The sequence below is a fragment of the Aphis gossypii genome, chromosome X, assembly GCF_020184175.1.
Source record: "Aphis gossypii isolate Hap1 chromosome X, ASM2018417v2, whole genome shotgun sequence".
NCBI classification, from domain to species: Eukaryota; Metazoa; Arthropoda; class Insecta; order Hemiptera; family Aphididae; genus Aphis; species Aphis gossypii.
In genome coordinates this window covers 16,398,636-16,419,386 of record NC_065533.1, presented here as the reverse complement: position 1 = coordinate 16,419,386, position 20,751 = coordinate 16,398,636, and the positions used below count along the sequence as shown (strand labels likewise).

Sequence of the window (20,751 nt, the reverse complement as noted above, 5' to 3'; positions counted from 1 at the left end):
AATATTCAATAATACTAACTTACATAATAAAAGCGTATATCTTAGTGTCTTTCAATACTATAAATTCCAAGCCTTAAATTGTATAAATAATTTTAAAAAAACACAGAGTAGGTACATTAAATATCAGGGCGTGGCGTTATAGGTCAAAGGGGACTACCTATGTGGTTTTAGCATTTGTCGGTCGCCTTGAAAATATATGTATTATTATTTATTTATTTGTATAAAAAATAACTCATACGTGAAGTATCTAAACAGAGTTTCAGTCGAAAAAATAATGCACCAACATTGAAAAAAAAATCATATTAGAATATACTTTATTAACCAATTTATTTTGTACGTAATATTTACGATTTTCCTCCCGGGAAAATTAAAAATTCAACATTTTGCTGGCAAAAAAGTTTTAAAAAGATATAAATGTTATTTAAAATATATATAATTAATATTTTTACAGTATAACAATCTATTAATATAATATAAAATAAATAATACATAATACCTGTTGATTTACTATTTATTATAATATCATTGGTCGTTTGAAAAAGAACACTGCGCCTAAATGTTACACGTGTGTTACAGACTACAAGACTGAAAATCTTCGCTTTTAAACAGACACGACGGTGTGGGGGTGGCCGACAAGGGTAGTAACACGTATCATCGCATGGGACCCTGATACAGGCACCACACGTTTTTGCCATTTCTTAACCTTGGTGTGTAATTCGGAAAATTTTGGACTGTAATTTTGGCGGAGACGGTTTGCAAAATCAGGTAAATCTTAACATTTGGCGTTTTATGTGACCAGGGTCGCAGTAGTAAATGAGTTGCTTTATAGTGCTTCTCCACCACCACCACCACCACCACCACCACCCGACGTTGGGTCGTGTAGCGATGTATACAGAAAATGTGAATGTCATTTCATTAGTTATTATTTCTTTCCGTAAGGATTTACGGCGTACCTACGGGACCGGACCATTACGAAATGTGGTTAAAAGCAAATTGTTTTTCAATGTATTTTGATGAATTTTTATGAACAGTGAATGAAAAAATAAAATAATTTAGTATAAATTAATTGTATTTTGAAAACAAATTAAACACTGCACATTACAATACATTAATTAAAAAAAAAAAAAAAATAATTTCCCAAAAACCCATAAAAATGAAAACAATAATGATATAGTTTATTAAACCCATACAATAATACGTTGCAAAAGTAGAAAACATAGTCTTTATAATATCTATTTTATCGGTTGAAAATCCCTGGTTTAAACAACCATGAAAATAATAAGAACACTTTTAAATATTTTTTTTAACATTAAAATAGACAATGCTAACCATAAAAATACAATAGGTAATAAATTTAAAAATAATTTGTGGTTCGTATAAATATCTACGTATATATTAAATTAAAGAATTAACATTTTTGTGAAACATAACAAAATATAAATGAACATAACTGGATAAATTAACAGTGAATAGTAAATTTGATTCGACACAGACATACAGTATTAAAAACGTTTTACATAATAATATATTCTTTAAAATTATAACATAAATTAAGTTTATGAGATGCATCAGCATGTAAATTGTCATCAAAATCTCTCACGTCCTTGGCGTATTTTTAATCATGAACTGAAAAAATATCGACATTTTTGATTTATCAAAACAATTACAATAGGTATATATACAAATAGAGTTTATATGTTTAGAAATAATCATAGTAGGTGCCTTCAGTAATATAGTAATCATTATAATAAGTAAAAAAAGCGATTGCAACACGTCATTTTCTTTTATGCGGGCACGGCTAATTTTTGTATGACTAGTAAACGATAAAGATGAATTTGAACTATGTACTTAAACTGCTATCTACCCAAATCGAATATTAGTTAAAACTTGTATGTACATGAGTCATGGGTCATAAGTCATCACATGACTTATTTATCAACAATAGATAAATTAACAAAAATATTCGAAACCAATATTTCTGAACATAAAATAGCTTATCGCCCGACAACAGTGATAACTAACACTGAAAACAATTATTTAGGTACCTACCTACTTCCAGTAGTTCGATTTAAAATATTGAAATATATTTTACGAACAATTAGTATGACTAGTAAATTATTTATTAGAAAATATAACCATTTGATTTTATACATTTTTCGATTATACAAATGTCTCGTATATTATGAAACAATTGTTTAATTAAATATTATAATTATTACATTTTTTCATTATATGTTATTATCTTTCTATTAGTTCATGTTTATAAAAAGGGCTCGTCCGTAAATAATGTAAATAATCATTAAATACAAAAAAAGATATAGGTACGTTATTTATTATTCCAATATTAAATAATGTCGGAAGTAATATATTTTATCAAAAAACATTATTGGGCGAGTTTACATTGTTCCACCATAACAATTCAGTATACAATTTCACATAATGTATTATATGAGTAATGCCAATTGCCAACGTAAATATTTGTTGAATAATTTCTTTTTTTCAGATAAACTCAGTTTAATAGGAATATTAATTCTGATAGTTTCGGGTTCGATATTTGAAATATGTCATTTGATAAATATAAAAGTACCTAATCAAGCTAGTTTGATTTATTCGACAGTCAAGGTTTACAGATTTTGTTAGTTTAGCTGTCAAACCTTATTTATTTTTGGTTCTTGATAATATTTCTACGTTTTTGTGCAGAACGCCGAAACTTTATGGAAAACTAATTATTTTTTTTTTAATAATTTGTACAAATTAGTTGTATCTTAAATTATTGTGGGTGCCACAAAAATAACATCAAAATTAAATAATTGTTATTTTATTACTGTATTTTTTAATATTACTTTGAGGATTGTATGGTATGAACCAAAATGGTTTTTTAAGTGAAAAGTAAAATTATGATGTGTTTTGTATGTACATGCAAGTTATAATAATTAGTTAGTATCCAAGTATATTCTTAATAAATTATTAAAATATTACTGGGTACTAATTTAATTGGTTTATCTACTACCTAATCAAGATTAAAAATAAAGAAAAAGAATAACAATAAAAATAAAAATTGGTAGTAAATACTAAATAATATATTTTTAAAAAGGAGTAGATAATACAACACATTTATTAAATCGTATTAGTTTTAAAATTCAATTATTTGATTCTTAGAAAAACAATAATGATGCAATGAATCTAGGAAAAAAAAGCCCCGGAAAAAAAAGCCCCGGAAAAAAAAGCCCCAGAAAAAAAATACGGTAAAAAAAGCCCCGTCATAGGAAAAAAAAGCCCCGTACCTACGAAATACATATATCACTTTTTTATAATAGTGTACATTTTATAATTTTAAATTTTTAAACAATATACCTGTCTATATTATAATATAATATTTTACACTATATAGGTATAAATATACATTTGGAATATAAAAGATTAAAGCATAGGTATAGCAATAAAAGTAGGTAATTTATTGTCATTTGACTTTATCTTATAAATGATGAAGGTATTATATTTTATTGTAGACACTATCTGGCAACTATGTGAGTATCTTAGTATCTACAAAATTTTATTGTTACAAATGTGGTTTTTTCGTTCATATTATAGTTATTGTTGTAATTATTTTCAATTAAAGTTGTGTAGGTACTAGGTACCTATACCAGCTGTTAGGTATGATATTCTCTTCAGTACGTATTTTTCGTTCATCTGGTTATAATCGTATAACATTTTGGTTATTTTGAATTAAAAGTGCGAATATATAATGGAAGTGATTCAAAATAATAAAAAACCTCAAATTGCATACGGTGGATATTTGTACAACATTCAAAAAGAATGCAATACTATGATTCGTTGGAGATGTACTAAATCGAGTTCAATGAAATGTCCCTGTATTTTAAAAACAGATTTAAATATAGATAGTCCAACTTTACTTTCTATTGAACACGATCACGTACACGAGGCGAATGAGAACATGGTATCTGCAGTAAAAATTAAAAAAATTATGAAGGCAAAAGCCAAAATAACTAACGACGCACCTAGTCAAATTTTTTCAAGTGCCATACTAAATGTTCCGGAGAGTGTGTTAGCCGAATTGCCAAAGGAAGATTACTTGAAAAGATCTATTAGAAATCATAGGGAGTATACAAATCCACCAAAACCGAGATGTCTGTCGGAATTAATTATTGAAGGTAAATTAATTTTTTTTTAACTATTTTTAAACGGCTTAATTCTTAAGCAAGATATATGAGTATTTTTGAATTTCAATATCTTATATATTGATTTTTAAAACATATAGGTACTTATTTCATTTAAAATTTAATAGGTGAATATAAAGAATATGGTCAAGAAAGATTTTTACTTTACGATAACGGCCCAAATACTTGCAGTGGAAGGATTCTTATATTTGCCACCGATATAGGATTGTCCTTGCTAGCTGAGTCGGATACATGGTATAGCGATGGAAACTTTGGCCTAGCTCCTGAATTTTTTAAACAATTATATGTGATACGTGTACAAAAAAAATCAGTGTTTGTAACAGCTGTTTATTGTATTCTTGAGAGAAAAACTCAAGTTATATACGAGGAAATGTTAAATATTATAATAAATGAATGTATGACTCGCGATATGTATCCAGCTCCAAGATACTTACACTTGGATTTTGAATTAGGTGTAATAAATGCCGCTAAAAATATTTTAGGAAACCACATTACTATAAATGGGTGTTTTTATCATTTGTGTCAGTCGACTCATAGGAAATTGCAAAAACTTGCAGGTTTAGAAACCATTTACAAAGAAGAAAGTGAATTTAGAAAATATTGTGGTATGATCGATAGCTTAGCTTTTTTGCCCCTGGATAAAGTGCTAGATGGAATGAAGTGTTTGAAAGAAAATATACCACCTCATGCGGAAGACCTTTTGTTTTATTTTGATTTTTATTACGTAAATGGTACATATAGGCGAGTAGGAACTGCTTCTACCTTGCGTTTGCGTAAAGTACCCCCCATATTTCCACCGTCTACGTGGAATGTCCACGAAATAACATTGAAAGGTGGACATCGCACCAACAATTCCACAGAGGGTTGGAATAACCGTTTTTCAAAGCTCTGTGGTCATAAGCATCCTACAATTTGGAATTTGATTAAAAAAATGAAAATGGAAGTTGCTGCAGACCAAGCAAAATTGGCGTTAAGTAATGTGGGGGATTATGGTAGTACAAAACTTGGTAGAAATAAATTAATCGAAAAACGTTTAAAAAATTTATGCATGCAAATTACAAATAATGAGATAAGTATATTAGATTTTCTTATGGCTGTTAGCCACAACATTAGAAAGCAATGCTACTAAATTTTTTACCTTTGACAATTCTTTAAAATATAAACAAACTACTAACTACAATTAATAATTTATTTTTAACTGTGATATTATTATTTTATATTTATATTTATTTTAATAATATGTACTCATCTTATTTACATTTTTACAATAAAAAAAAAAAAATGGTTATGGATATTACCTATGATTATAATTTTTTACCTTTGAATTTTTTTTTAAATATAAACAAACTACTAACTACAATTAATAATTTATTTTTAACTGTGATATTATTATTTTATATTTATATTTATTTTAATAATATGTATTCATCTTATTTACATTTTTACAATAAAATGATTATAATTAATTGTATAAATCATAATATGGTATGGGGCTTTTTTTTCCTATGACGGGGCTTTTTTTACCATATTTTTTTTCTGGGGCTTTTTTTTCCGGGGCTTTTTTTTCCGGGGCTTTTTTTTCCGAGTACCGATGCAATGATGGCACATTTACATTATTCAATGAGGTATTGGAAATTTTAATAAAAAGATAAGAAACATGCGGTTACTCCGAATATTTTGTATAATATACCAATTACTGAAATTTGTTTTTATTTGATGGTCGTATTGGCGTATTGCTTGTGTTATATAATAATATGTATTAAAATATAAAATAGACAAGTTATTAACTATCGTTTATATAATTATATTATAATTCATACGAGTCCTAATAAAACTATAAAAACGAATTACCATAATGTTTTAATAATTCGTGTAATTTTGACGCCTTCACGACAGTCGAAAGCAGTTAAATCAAATTAAATCGTTAAACGTAAAAATGTGGTGACGTACTTCTGCAATGATCTAAACTAAAATTGTTTTATCAATAATAATTAATAACTAATAAGAATGTACTGTAGCAGCGGTTTCCAACCCATAGGCCGCGAGCAGCATGGTACTGGGTCGTGAACCATATAATATTAAATATTATATAATATTATAATATATGCATATGAATGCATATGTATATAGGTGTACTATTAGTGGGCCTCAAATTTTTTTTTTTTACAAAATTGATGGTCCACACATTTAAAAAGGTTGGGAACCCGCTGTATTATAGTACACTTTATTAAATATTATAGCTGCCGACAATAATAATTATTGTATTCGATAAAAAAATTAGTGAATAAGTGTATTTTTAATCATATTATAATTTTACATTGGAACATAATAATATAATGTTTTTTTTTTAGCCGTACTGTTTCGAGAAGAACAAATCTATTATTTTGTATACAACTATACGATTTTCTAAGACGCGCCATCTTATTTTATTTAATCACTAATCAGTAATGATACGATAAAACAATTCTAAGAAGTCCGTGGTTTAAATTACATTTTTAATAATATTGATTGACTAATGCGCTGATGCCTATTAACTGGGTACAGGATAAAATTTACGTTTTTACATTTTTATAGTGCCTATTAAAATATTTTGTTATTCGTCTGTCATCAATAATATCTCATGATAGGTACATCAAAAATAAAAAAAAAACGGTGATAGGAATTTAATCGTCAGAACTCTCTCCTAAATATGCCATACAATTACATTCAAAATAATCTACTCCATTGTTGTAATGTAATATATATTTGTATGTTAGATGATAGTTAATTTTTCCATCTATATCGGTGTTATTTAAAAACATTTAATAACAGTACAGTTTACAGTAGATACTATTGACTTATGAGTTACGACTTCCAGTGAAGACCTCCCGTGACGTAATATTATACGTATAAAGGTTTGATAAAAACAGAACGCGTTATTTTGTGATTTTGTACAACACCGCGCTAGAACGCGACGCTAGAACGCAACGTTGTACAAAATTACATAATAACGCCGCTACATAAATTACGCGTTCTGTTAGACAAAACCTTAATAATGTGCATATTAAAGATTACCGCGTCGGTATTCTAAAGCGAATTATTATGTTATCATCATCATACTATTATAGTAACTATTATACTACATAGTAATTAATTGATTTTATAAGCTATATTAATTTTAACAAATAACTTTATTAGTAGATTATTATAGAATGTACCTACATCTACCTGATATACCTATTATATTGTTTACATTTTTTTTTCGTTTGGGTGAAAACACGTAAAACTCCGGATTCTATAACGCGTATTGACACTTGTATGCAGCGTGGACGAACATTTCAATAATACGAAAATCGTATCCATTGTTATAGGTAGTAAATTATATAATTTAAACAGTGATGTATTTTACTTTGCGTTTCGTATAAGCTTTTGATATCGATCGATTTCCTCGTATATTATATTAGGTATACCGCCCTGCACGAACGAATAATCACTTAGGTACCTATATGAATTTTTTTTTTGAAAACAATTTATATCATCGGGCACCTACGTGTTGTGTAACGCACACGATATAGGTACGCGCGTTGCAACGAAAAGACCTATACGGAACGGCGGCGTGTCATAATACAATAATATTATATTAGGTACATATTATAATATAGGTAGGTACTCACTGACGATCTGTAACAGTTGCATGAAGCTGAACCCGACGACGGTGGACAGCATGTGCGTCATGCCGGACAGCTTCTGTCTGGGCAGCACGTCGAAGAACACGACGAACGCCAGCGAACCGGCGGCCAGCCCCTGCGAGGAGACCTCCACGATGTCGGGCGACCGGTCGGCGGCGGTGGCCGGGAAACAGCACTGGGACAGCGCCATGCCGGCCGCCACGCCGACGGGCGTGACCACGGCGAACAGCGCGGAGCACGCGACCACCGCGGTTTTCCGGGCGCCGGACCAGGCCAGCTCCTGGCCCAGACAGTACGCGACGATCAGCTTGTTGGCGGCCAGCGCGGCGAACGCGCGCCACACGCCGCCGGGGCCCGGTGGCCGCATGCCGGCGGAAAAGCCCAGGAACGTGTCGTGCGACGACAGCGCGAGCACGGCGACGAACAGGCTGCAGTGGTACGACCCGGCGGGCGGCTGGCCGGCCACGTCCGCGGTCCGGCGGTCGCGGCCGCCGCGCACCTTCCGGTTCATCGTCTCGTAGATGGCGAACGCCGCGAAGAACCCGATGCAGAATATCAGGTCGCCGAAGTGGTCGGCGTCGGGCAGCCGGCCGGCCGCCTGGAGCCCGCGCACCGACTGCCGGACGTCCGGCTGCAGGTGGACGAGCGCGGTGAACAGCAGCACGCCCGCGCCGAAGCACGACATCAGCGACGCGACCGTCGGCTTCCGGGAAATGCGGGTCGTGTACTCCGCGGTCAGCGGCCAGCGGTCGGCCAGTTTCAGCGGTAACACTCCGCAGACGAACGACAACAGGAACACGACGAACGCGGCGGACGCCTTGGCCGCGGGTATCCGGTCCGCGTGACCGCTGCGACTCGTTCTCACGAAGGCGTCCATCATGTCGGCCAAAAGAGAAAAACCACTGCGACACGAGTCGTTACAAAATTTATAATATACGTATAGTTATGTATTTTTCGGTTTCTAATAATAGCTACAGACGATAAATTTAAATATTATTATTATTATTTCGTTTTGTCGCTGGAAAGTAACTGTGACTTGAGTTATAGGAAGATACTCGTACGTATATTGTACAGGTACCTAATAACGGGTACCAGTTGTGAAAGGTTAGGTTAACTAATGATAGTACTTATTTTATTCTGGGATGACGAAAAACATAATACAAATGGAATTTTACCACAATTGAAAATGACGATCGTGACATTTACATTATGTAAGTTTTAGTATGATAAAATACGAATTGTAATTAATTAGTAGGTATGGATACGGTGTTTTTGGTAGGTACGACATTTTGCGATAACATCTGACTATAGGTTGTTTGACCTAAACAACGTTAATCAACGCAAAATATACGAATTACATGGTCTCATCTTAAGAAGTTTACTTCTTTTATTTTATTTTTCAATTTTATGACATTTCAGCCGATTTAAATTTCATTTGAACAAATATATAGTGTACCTGCCTAGTGTTTTTTTTGAAGTTACAAAAATCATCAATGTAGTACAATATAGAAATACTGTATAAACAGTAAATATTATAAAGTTTTACATCGATATTTCTGCAACCAAAAATAGAATGATTGATACAAAATAAAATAATTTATAAGGTTTGCAGACATCAATATACTTATTACTTACCTATGGCTTTACGAATGAAAATGTATACGAAACGGAAATATCGAGTCTTGACGCCGCGCCGTTCAGTTGTCAAGTAGAACGCGAACGTGTCCGTGTCTAGCTGCGAAGCTATTTCCACTACTAGACTAGCGCTACCAATGTACATGCGCGCACGAATGGCTTTTTACGAGACCGCTAGCCGCAGACTCGATGATGATGTAAGCAAATGCTGACAATTAGGAATCGAACGTATACGGTATCGTAGATAGTGATGCATTTGTCACTACATTGGCAACACTGCTCTGCTCAGTCTCCGGATTTATATGATTTAAGACTAATATTTTTTAATAAATTATTATTATTATTATTATTATTAAAAGCTATACGAGAAGACAAAAAACCATTAAATTTATGTATCGTATATGTATTGTGTTTGAAGTAATACCACTAATACCTAACTCTTAATGTACCTATTTAATAACTAATAAGGAATAATACGTACCTATACCTAGTCATGTAACTCCCATATTACGAGTTTTTTTTTATTTGCAATAGGTATTGTAGGTAAGTACATAATTAGTTTCTTCAATCCTCATTTACTATTATGTTTAGATTGTTTTATATTTAAAAATAATCCATTCCCTAAAAACTTTAATAACAGGATTACAGGCAGTATGACTAGACCTGATTAAAATACATGTATGAGCAAATGTTCTTATAACCACAACATTTTCGGAGTTTAAAACCAATAAATAATTTTATATTCGGTAAAATTTTTTCCATTCTCAAAATAGTAAAAATTATATTGTTGTTAAATTTAAAAATAATTTATTATTACAATAATTTAAAAGTAATAATTAATGCATTTATTTTGTTGTTATTTTTTATGATTGTCTATAAAATTAATACAACGTAATTATTTATTATTTTGCTTTAAATAAATGTTTAATGTTAACTAAAAAAATCAATATAGATTACTTCTTTTATTTATTTAAAGCTTTTAATTTTTTTTATGTATTTTATTATTGTAAAAATATAAATAATATATTACCTTATTTTTTTATGATTTTTATGAATAACTTGTTTTTTTTTTATTTGATTTACTAATTATTCAAAATTATTAAATCTTTATACCTGTAACTTGATTTACGCGGGGGTTCTATGTGACTTTAAAATAATAAGATTATCACAATTTAATTTTTATTTCCCGAGTTTCATGATCATTTTAATTCTAAAATTGCACTAATCACATAGGTACAATGAATTCATAATTTTTTTTATAAATTATTGATGATTTCAAAATTTTAAAATTACATTTATATTTACTTACAATTTATCCATAGAAAAAAAAAATGTTGAAATCGCTAAAATGTAATTTAGATATTATTCTTTTAGTAACCTGTGTATTTTTAAATATATTTATTGGATAAGCTAATTAAGTAGATAGATAGTCACAATTTGAAAGCCAATTCAGATATTCAATGGATGAAATATTAACTACCTACCTAGATGATTGGAAACCAATAATATTGCTTTGTTTTAAAATATAACTTTATATTAGTAAAAACTAAAAGGTAACATTCATAACAAATTTTAAACAATATAAATTCAAAGACTCGAGTTTATTAATTAATAACTAATATTTTCTAACACAATACCTATAATAAGAGTTATAAAACTAAATGTTATAATCCAATTTAGTGGTACCTATACATAAATCGTATCTACTTTTTAATACCTACAAGACTACAAAAAGTAATAAAAAGTATCATAACCGACATGATTTAAGATCATATCTATATGATATGTACAATTGAAATTGTTCAGTTAATAGTTATATAGTGTTTTCTTCTATATCTTGGGTGATATTAAAATTGCAATGCAACTAGCTTTGCAAATTCTAAATACAACTGTGCACGACTCTAAAGCAGGTGTTACAGCAATAATTCCATAAGGCACTGTGCCGAAGATGGCACCAGTTGATGAAAAACAAGCAACCCTTTCAGCCAAACACCCAAAATAACAAACATTGGACATGAAACGATTGAGACGGCTTGCTTCTGTCACACACGTCATCATTAATAGTCCCACCAATATAAAGGTCCACATTTTCTGTGCAGTCATGGATAACAGTGGTAACTGAAAAAAATAATTACTCATTTAATACCTTACAGTAGCTTTCGGTTGAATTATATAAGATAGTTAGTACCTAATAGTAGCATCGAAACAGGGTGGTAAGTGGAGACAGTTTTCAAACATAGGGGAAGGGAAAACATATTATTTTGAATTTAACCCCCCCTCCGTAAAAATATTTTGACAACTTTATGATAAGAGATACAAATATTTATTTACTAATAATTTGTAATCTCTTTATGAATAAAAATATTTAATATTAAAATTTCAAATAGATAAATCAGAATATATTTTAGAATACTTCGATAATGTGTAAATATCATGGATGAATATTATGGTTGACGGGGTTATTATCATTTAAAGTTTAGATGAGCTTGGTAGTCTAACATTTTGCAGGATATCCCTAGCTATACAACTTCATTGCGCTCCTTTCAACTTTAAATTACTTATGACATTTAAACTATACCTACCTACTTGTCGGATATATTTGTATTTCAAAATATTTTTAAAAATATTCTGCTTTAGAATAAGGAATGGAAAATGCAAAATTATCATAAAAAAAAGTAACATATATATATATTTTAAAAACGTTAATATTTTTTAAAAGAATCAACCAGTGTAATTATATAAACTATTATGTATTTAAAACGTTTATAGATCATAGCTGAACCATAAATTTTACATTTGAAATACTGGCTGAAAAGTATAAAAGATAGGTTAAGCCCTTTTCTCAAACATTTCGTGGTTATAGCGGCGAGAAGAAGGAGAATGACTGGTATAATTTTTGTAATAGCTGATTTTACTCTAAAATTAATTTTAAAAAAAAGTGGGCAAGTGGGTACCGTTCTACTGTACATTAGGGGGTGGGATTGACCTCGGACTAGGGTAGGTTAAATTTGAATGCAATGATAGGTATCATTGTATACGAAAAACGATTCTGAACGAAGATAATTTGTCAGCCTAGGATATAATTTTCAGTGGTTGGTGAAAAAGGTGGTTTATGTTTTAATGGCCTGAATACACCAAAGTTCTTTTATAATTATTGTAAGCTAAACTTATGAAAAATCTTGTATTAAATTTTCAACTCTTAGCTACCTATACAAACATTTTTATGAATTATACCTACAAAATAATTTGCAAATATTGATAATTTTGACGAATTTTCGTCAAAATTTGAACTTCAAATGCTAATAAAAAAAAAATTGTGCATATGCATTATTATAATTTTTTGATCACTATAAGAATAACATATGAGGAACTTTGTATAAAATTTTCAAGTATTTTGATAGGGCCAAAAATGGAAAATTTCAGTTGTCTATAAATAGCTCAAAAAAACTCAAAATATTTTGAAAATTAAATCATGTAAGGAAAATGCCAATCTAAATAACTGGTAAAAGTATCTACTACTTATACTTTTTAAATAATAACAAATATTTAAAATCGTTGAGGATAAATCGTTATCGTTACGCGATTTCGTAAAAATTTAAAATTCAAACGCACTTAAAATTTTTCTTATAATGATGCTTCGAGTTTTCTCTATAGATACTTGAAGGAAAACTTATGGAACACTTAGTGTTGTATTTTCAATTCTTAGTTATTAACACAAAAAATTTTATGATTTTTCAACTTCAAAATTACTTGCAAATTTTCGCTTTTTCGACAGATTTCGTAAAAATTTGAACTATAAACGCTTATAAAAAAAAATTGTGACTAACGATTTTTAATTTTTTTTTAGCTTCAATAAGAACAACTCATAAGGAACCTTGTATTAAATTTTCAAGTTTTTTGGTCATCCAAAATTTTTCCGTCATTTTTTTTTTGTTTTTCTCGATTTTTTTGAAAACTGTTGGAAAATGTTTACTTTTTACCTCTATAATGCACCAAGGATTTTGACATTGGTTCTAATTGTCACCTGATAAATTTCTAATAACAAATTGAACATATTTTAGATTAGAAGTAACAATTAAAAATGGGTAATTTAAATTTTCGAAGCATAATTTTTAAAAATATACGAAATGGGTGGATTACTTTAGTTATTAATATAATAAACTTCTATAACATAGATTTATTGTGTTTATACCATAGAAATACTTCAGTTATTGGAAAAATTTCAAACAAAATAATCGGAACACAAAACCCTACATACTTTAAACAATCATAATGATATTCGATAAAATATAATAAAATCGAATGTATAAGGTCATACTAAAAATAAGGTCAAACGATTAAACTAGGTAGGCACCTATAATAAAACATTAAAATGTATACCTATTTAATATTAATAATCAGTATATTTAATATAAATTAATAGCTATTGAAGTATTAAATATGTATATTTTTGTAAAAACATTGAACATTTTAATTTTAATTTTAAATATTGAACATGAGAGAGCAGAATATTTATATGATTATAAAAACAAATTGTATTTGCATACCTACTGCTTAAGTCTTAAAGGCTTAAAGTATAGTCAATATCGTACTTATTTATAGTTTAGTATTAATCCACGTAGCTACGTAGGTAGGTACCTACATAATATATCAGCGAAGCATATTAGTCTTAACAATTTAAGCATGAGCCTGTATATTATTTTTCAAAAACGCAATTAAAAATGTTTATTACTTATAATCTAAAATATAATAATTAATTATTAAGATAGTTTTTTTTATAAATTACAAAATTTGGAATGTGCTAAAATAGATACCTACAATATTATAGTCATAGGTAGTAATTATAGCAGTCATTTATATACTCGTACATAATTATAAAATGATTGAATATTTATTACTTAAAAATAAAATATTGCTTATACTTTATAATATCTCAGAAATCGTAAAAAATAAAAATATTTAGTGTGTAAAACTTACTTAAAATTTGAAATTATTTAATTCTAATTGATGTAAATAATAATGTTTTTCCACAGACTGTAGTTCAAATACTATTTAATAGTATTGCGTTTACGTGTGTACCACGAATCAATAATCAAAATTATATATATATATATAAGATGGTTACCCGACAAAGCATGATTAGGTCACTCATATATTGTTATAGTAATAATTATAGAATTAACTAGCGCTACTGTAGGCAGGGACAGTCTTTTATATTACCTAATATTATTATATAAGTAATATTATTTAGTGTAAAAGTGTTACATTGTTTACACTTAAATTTATTCAAATTTTATTTTTAAATCTCACCTTTTAATAATATTTGTAATAAATTAAATTATCACCTAAGAATTTAATAAATGATATAGTAGATAATAATTAATATCTAATAAGTAGGTAACTAATACTTACATTAGTGTTTATGTTAACAATATAATACATCCTTAATATAATTTTTTTATTCAGATATTAAGATATATCAAATAAAATAAATTATAAAGTCTTTTTTTCAGATATTACCAATTTTGTATTTTTATACTCATTTTGATTTAAAATGTATAATTGTTGTAAATTAATATATTACAGGCACCTATCATAGATCCAAAATTATAGTTATAGACATTTTAGCGGGTACATTAAGTAGGTATCTATGTGGGCGAGACCGTTTTCGATCAAAACAAATATTTATATAATATAATAATTTATGTAAAAAAGTAAAATAATTGCTGCTATATAATTTTTTATAAGTTGCATAAAATGTTGTAAAAAAATGTAATAGAACATTTTTAAAATATAAGAATATAAATAAATTAACAATATTTTTTATGCACAATATTATATAAAAAATTTAAATAATAATATAAAATTTAATTTTAGGTTTTTCAATTTATCTTATAATTGCATCTGGACAATTATTATTCTTAAAAATACAATTCTTGACGAAATTATTAACAAAACGATATTAATAATACACACACAATAAAAATTACCACTATTGTTTCATATATTTAAGTTTTGAAAGTTCTACAAATTAAATTCAAATCTCTTGGTACTATTCATTACAAACTAGCTGACCCCGTCACTTCGTTGCCCGTTGAAAATGCCAATTCTATAATATGATTCGAATTTTAATTAATTTGTTATTTAATATTCGGTTTAACAGTATTCAAAACTTAGACATTTTTGACCATTTTGATTCTCAAAAAACTTGTAACTTTAAAATGCGAATTTTGTAAAACGCTTACTTATTGCATACTAAATTTGTGGTATGATTTTACGAATGTACCGTGTAAATAACAAGCATTGCTATCATTGTTCAGGCTCTACGTTTATCAGTCAGTGAGTTAGTCAAGTAATAATATTATAGTTATTCTGCTTGGCGTTGCTCGCGAGACTCTCTTATGATTATGCGAGCAGTATATTATCATGTAGGAAATCCACCCGTGGTGGATTACCGACCCCGCGAGATGTGTACATAAGCTTATAATTTCTAACCCTTAAGTTTCTAAGTTATATCAATTTTTTTTTTTACTACGGTGGATAAAATACAATAATGTGTCATCTCGTGGTAAAACAATAAAACTTGGTATAGCTTGTTATGTTAATCTATTGCTGTGATTTTGAGATTTACCTACTGTGGACATTGACTTATTTCGCTAATTCTTATTTTTGTTGTTAAGGTTTTGACAAAATATAACAACAGGTCTATAACTATCTATAACTATTATATTCTGCAATCATAACCAATAGCAAGTAGCGACCTTAATATATAACTTATAGCATTTTTTGAAACTTTTTCTTAATTACCTAATTTGAATTGATATACGTTAATAATTAATTATTTTTAATCTCTGTACATTCTTATCTGATGGAAAATATTGTATTAAGACGATATTAAGTTGATATGTACTTTACAAAAAAAAAACTTTTGATAAAATATTAATAATAAGAGACTGTGTTATTATTTTATAAAGAAAAGAGTAAAATATAATATAATTTAGGTACGTACTATATTATATTGTTTAAAAACAAAATTGAAAATGATGTTTTATATGGAGTATTTTTTATGTAAAAATATACCTATCTACGAATGCATGAAAGGTCATATCTGACCGCAATAACACTATTCCAAATATGTATATAAATTTAAGTACCTAGGTACTAAATTTTTTTTATTATTTTTAGTGAAATCCTAGTAAAAAATTTTTTTATGAAAATCTAATTTGTCATGCAGTGCGATTTCTAATGAAATTGATAATCCTATCAATGATACGATCATACTTAGGTACTGTTTAGTTTGTTATTCATTAAAATTTGGTTAAGGACTTTTGACAATCATATCGCAAACATTATGCATGGTGATCCGATATTGAAAGCATTAACAAATGATAACCCGGCTAGTAAGCAGTAACTAAAGACGTCTAACGCAATTAAATTTATATTATATAAAATTGAGTCGTTACATATTCCACCGTCTAGGATTTAAAATATAATATTCACACATCTGTATAGGTACATCTCAAATAATACCGATCTCATAAATTTTAATAGCTTATTATATCGTGGTTTATCTTGCCATCAACGCCATTTATCACAAATCCGCTTTGAAATTCACCTAACCGGTTTATAAGAATAAGATATTAATCACTGATAAATGATAATATTCAATTTAGAACCACTAAACTACGAAAATACGAAATATTATTCATAAAATATATTATAATATTGCCGCGATTCGTAGAATTGTACGAGTAACACACGTTAGGTCGTTAGGATTGCAATATAACAAATTCGCGACTCATAAACGTAATACACAAAATTCTTCGATCGCGTTGTTATGGGCTACGAGATATCTATAAGATATCTACGAGATATCAAGGCTAAGTTAGTATGACCATACTTCGTATCGAGGGTAATGCGGATGCTACTATGACCATGACACGTGTCGGGATAGTAAGCGCATCAATAATTATAGTGCACTAATGATGCATTTGAGATGTTATTGCACATTCTCAAATTCGTGTCCGAATTTGCAACAACAACTACAAGGATACCTGGTTTCACCCAGAAGGCGACAACTCGACGTAAACAAGTGACGCACCACAATATATAAGGAAGCCTGAAGACCAGCAACGGCAGATGTACCAAAGCTATCAATAACTGAGCACTTTCACGACACTCAGCCACTTATTTTGTTTGTTACATGTATTTAATTTATATGCAATAAAGACATATTTCGTTATTGAGTTTAACTTTCGTTCAAAATAACTATCTGGATTTAAATCTGATACTGGCACGCAACAGCGTGTACCACACCGGCCTAGTCTTTCATTTAGTAATGCTAAATCTGTTGTCGTCACTCGTCGTTTTTTTATCATTATTATATAAACAATTATAAATTCTTGGCAGAACTCACTTGATTTCCATACTTTCCCATCTTTGCGTTGAATTATTTTCGTATCCGTCGTCCGTCATTGGGTACGCTCTCATCGTCTTGTTATTTTTATGATGTGTTGAAGTCTATTGTCACTGCATTTTCAACTCCTACTCTTGTCTCTTATAATTGATTGTAAGATTACACATCACCGGAAGCTGTAATGAAAGTAATGTAAGCAAATCTTTAATTTATTTGTTTCTAATTGTCTATAATATTCACATGTTATACTTGTAACAATGAATGATTATCATAACCGACACACTAGATCCCAATGCATAGATAATATTTGTTTTCTATCTTAAATGATTATTAGGTATTTTTGCTATTAATCATTTATTCAAAATTTTGTTTAAGTATTAAACCTGTAACTATGTAACCAGTGCCGTAAATACTGGATGTGCAGAGTGTGCACCGCACACAGGCCACAGGCCTCATACTATATTGCAGGGCCTCAAAAAGACTAATGAGATTATAATACGGCCACATACCTAGATCCTCTAGTTTGCACAAAGGTCTCGAGTATTCTAGTTACGGCAGTGTATGTAACGATAAACATATATTAAAAGCTAGTTTCAACAACTAATAAAAACAAAGCTATAAATTATTAATTTTATGTCTTAACCAGGTGGACAGCTTTTTGAGTTGCATTAAAGAATTATTATTGTTATTTTATGTGCTTAAAATAACACTAAAACTAAATATTAATGTTTTCTGCTTTTAAGAATTTTTAATGATGGCAATTAAGTTTTAATATCAAAGTTAACACTGACATTTATTGATATGGGGCAGTGTTTCATTTCATACCTGCTAGTTGGCAAACTATATACAGAAATATTTCTTTTATTATTATAGTCATAAAATGTTTATTTTTTCTTTTCAATTATCAAACGTAAAAATTTCAAGTGATATTGGGCATATAAAAAGATGATATGTTCAGTAACATAGCATCCTTGATATTTGTGCCTAAAGGAGTGTGTGAAAATACTGAACTATGAACAGATTTGATAAAATATGATAACTCTTTAGCTACTTCACAATTTTAACAAAGTGCTTATTTGTGTAAATTAATTTTCTAATGCTAAAACATTTTAAGATTATTTGAATTAAATTACAGACATAACTAATGTTTAATATTCTAAGTAGGCACATTTTAGTACATTTCAATCTGATAATAAAATTTAATAACTTATGTTTGATTTATAGGTACTTTTTAAATATTTAACTTACAATACTATTATTGATTTCATGTAAATTAACTCTTTCATTTCTTAAAGGTTAACTTGAAATTAACATTATTAAGACATTTCCATTTTTTTTTTTTTTAATTTTTATTAGGTATTAAAAATTATATTTTTTAACATAAGTATAAAGAAACAAATATTATAATGTATATTACATAATATAAAATTAATTACTGAAAAACTAAAAATTTAATTATGTAGGTATACTACTTTTATACTTACTTATAATTATTATATGACTATTCATTAAGAGGAATTTACGAATTAATTAGAACTTGATTTATTATTGTCCTTATCAAAGCCATTTCGAAGCCATTCAGTAATCATTAACATCATGTTTCATTAGTTAAATTCTATATTATCATTTAGAAGCCCAATGTTTGCAGTTATAATATTATATAATATATTTCTTTAATCACTTTATAATTAGTTACTTTTTCAGAACTAATTTTCATCACACTTTTTAAAATTTTTTAAAAAAATGTAAAATACTTTAGTATATTAGAACTCTATATAGATCTTACTAATAAGTGTATATGTTTTAAAAAGACAAAGTGTTTTGAAAACGCAATCATTTCTTTATACTGTCATACGATAAGCAAGTTAATTAATAATTACTTTATCGGAAAACGTAATGTTTTAGTTTCCTATTTGTTGTTGTTAAACATATCTGTTTAATATTCAGCTTTCTTTAATTTCTATTAAAGACTATATTACCATCCTAATAAATTGACATTTAACAAAAAAATAACTTTCTTTTCAAAATAATCAATTTTAAATTGATTTTCAAAAATAACTGTTCCCAATCAATATTTCAACTAGCATAGTTCCATACCATGTTAGTCTTACATCTCTTTTTAATATATATTCCTTTATTATTTCATACTAACTATATCATATGTTTTTCTATAGATAATCAGTTTAGAGAATCGCCTTATTCAACTAAAAACTTTATTAACATAGAATATATGCTGTGTAACAAATAAAATTAAAAATAAGTTTGTAAAGGTGTATGTACTAATCAACAGCAATAACATCTCATAAAACATAATAATATTGTATTCACTTAACTGCATTACACAACTATTTATGTTATTCAAAATTTTTTGAAATTTTTTCATCAAAACCTTACTAGAAATGATTCACATTAATAATTAATTTTTTTATTTAAATAGTACATTCTTACAAGATGAATAATGTTTTTTTAAGATTAAGTTTAGTTGACGCTTACAAATAGTGAAATCAATTCTATTAACATATTTTTAAATGTGATATTTACCAATATTGCTCATTATAACTCCTTATATAACAATTGTAAGTAACCATCCTAATTAATTGATTGACTATTTTATGAATAAATATTGTTCTGTTGCTAATATCACTATACACCGACCTTCTTTTCATAAGAGCTGAACATTATAAAAATATTCAATTCTAATTTGATTTTCTTTAATAACTGTTCCAAAAAAATATTTCGACTATAACTGATATAGTAACATAGAATGTTCTTTTAAAAACAAAAACTTAATTTATTGAACTAAATTTTCACAAAATTTTATATTTAAAAAAAA

At 28.5% G+C, this 20,751-nt stretch overlaps 1 protein-coding gene and 1 long non-coding RNA gene across 4 annotated transcripts; both read right to left on the bottom strand.

The window, feature by feature from the left end:
- Positions 1–1,050: 1,050 nt before the first annotated feature.
- Positions 1,051–9,680, bottom strand: LOC126552735 (zinc transporter ZIP1-like). Its single transcript, XM_050207593.1, has 3 exons — positions 9,503–9,680; positions 7,853–8,769; positions 1,051–1,626 (listed from the first exon to the last, which is right to left on the bottom strand). Exons 2-3 carry the CDS (start codon positions 8,745–8,747, stop codon positions 1,616–1,618), a joined length of 906 nt encoding a protein of 301 aa, XP_050063550.1. The 5' UTR covers positions 8,748–8,769; positions 9,503–9,680; the 3' UTR covers positions 1,051–1,615.
- A 1,422-nt stretch (positions 9,681–11,102) lies between these two features.
- Positions 11,103–18,493, bottom strand: LOC126552113 (uncharacterized). 3 transcript variants are annotated; one of them, XR_007605957.1, is made up of 3 exons: positions 18,428–18,493; positions 17,919–18,094; positions 11,103–11,620 (listed from the first exon to the last, which is right to left on the bottom strand). It is a non-coding gene; the product is annotated as an uncharacterized LOC126552113 (long non-coding RNA). The 3 variants fall into 3 exon arrangements; XR_007605959.1 differs by lacking the exon at positions 18,428–18,493 and adding an exon at positions 18,159–18,399; XR_007605958.1 differs by lacking the exon at positions 18,428–18,493 and adding an exon at positions 18,168–18,399.
- Between the last annotated feature and the right edge of the window lie 2,258 nt (positions 18,494–20,751).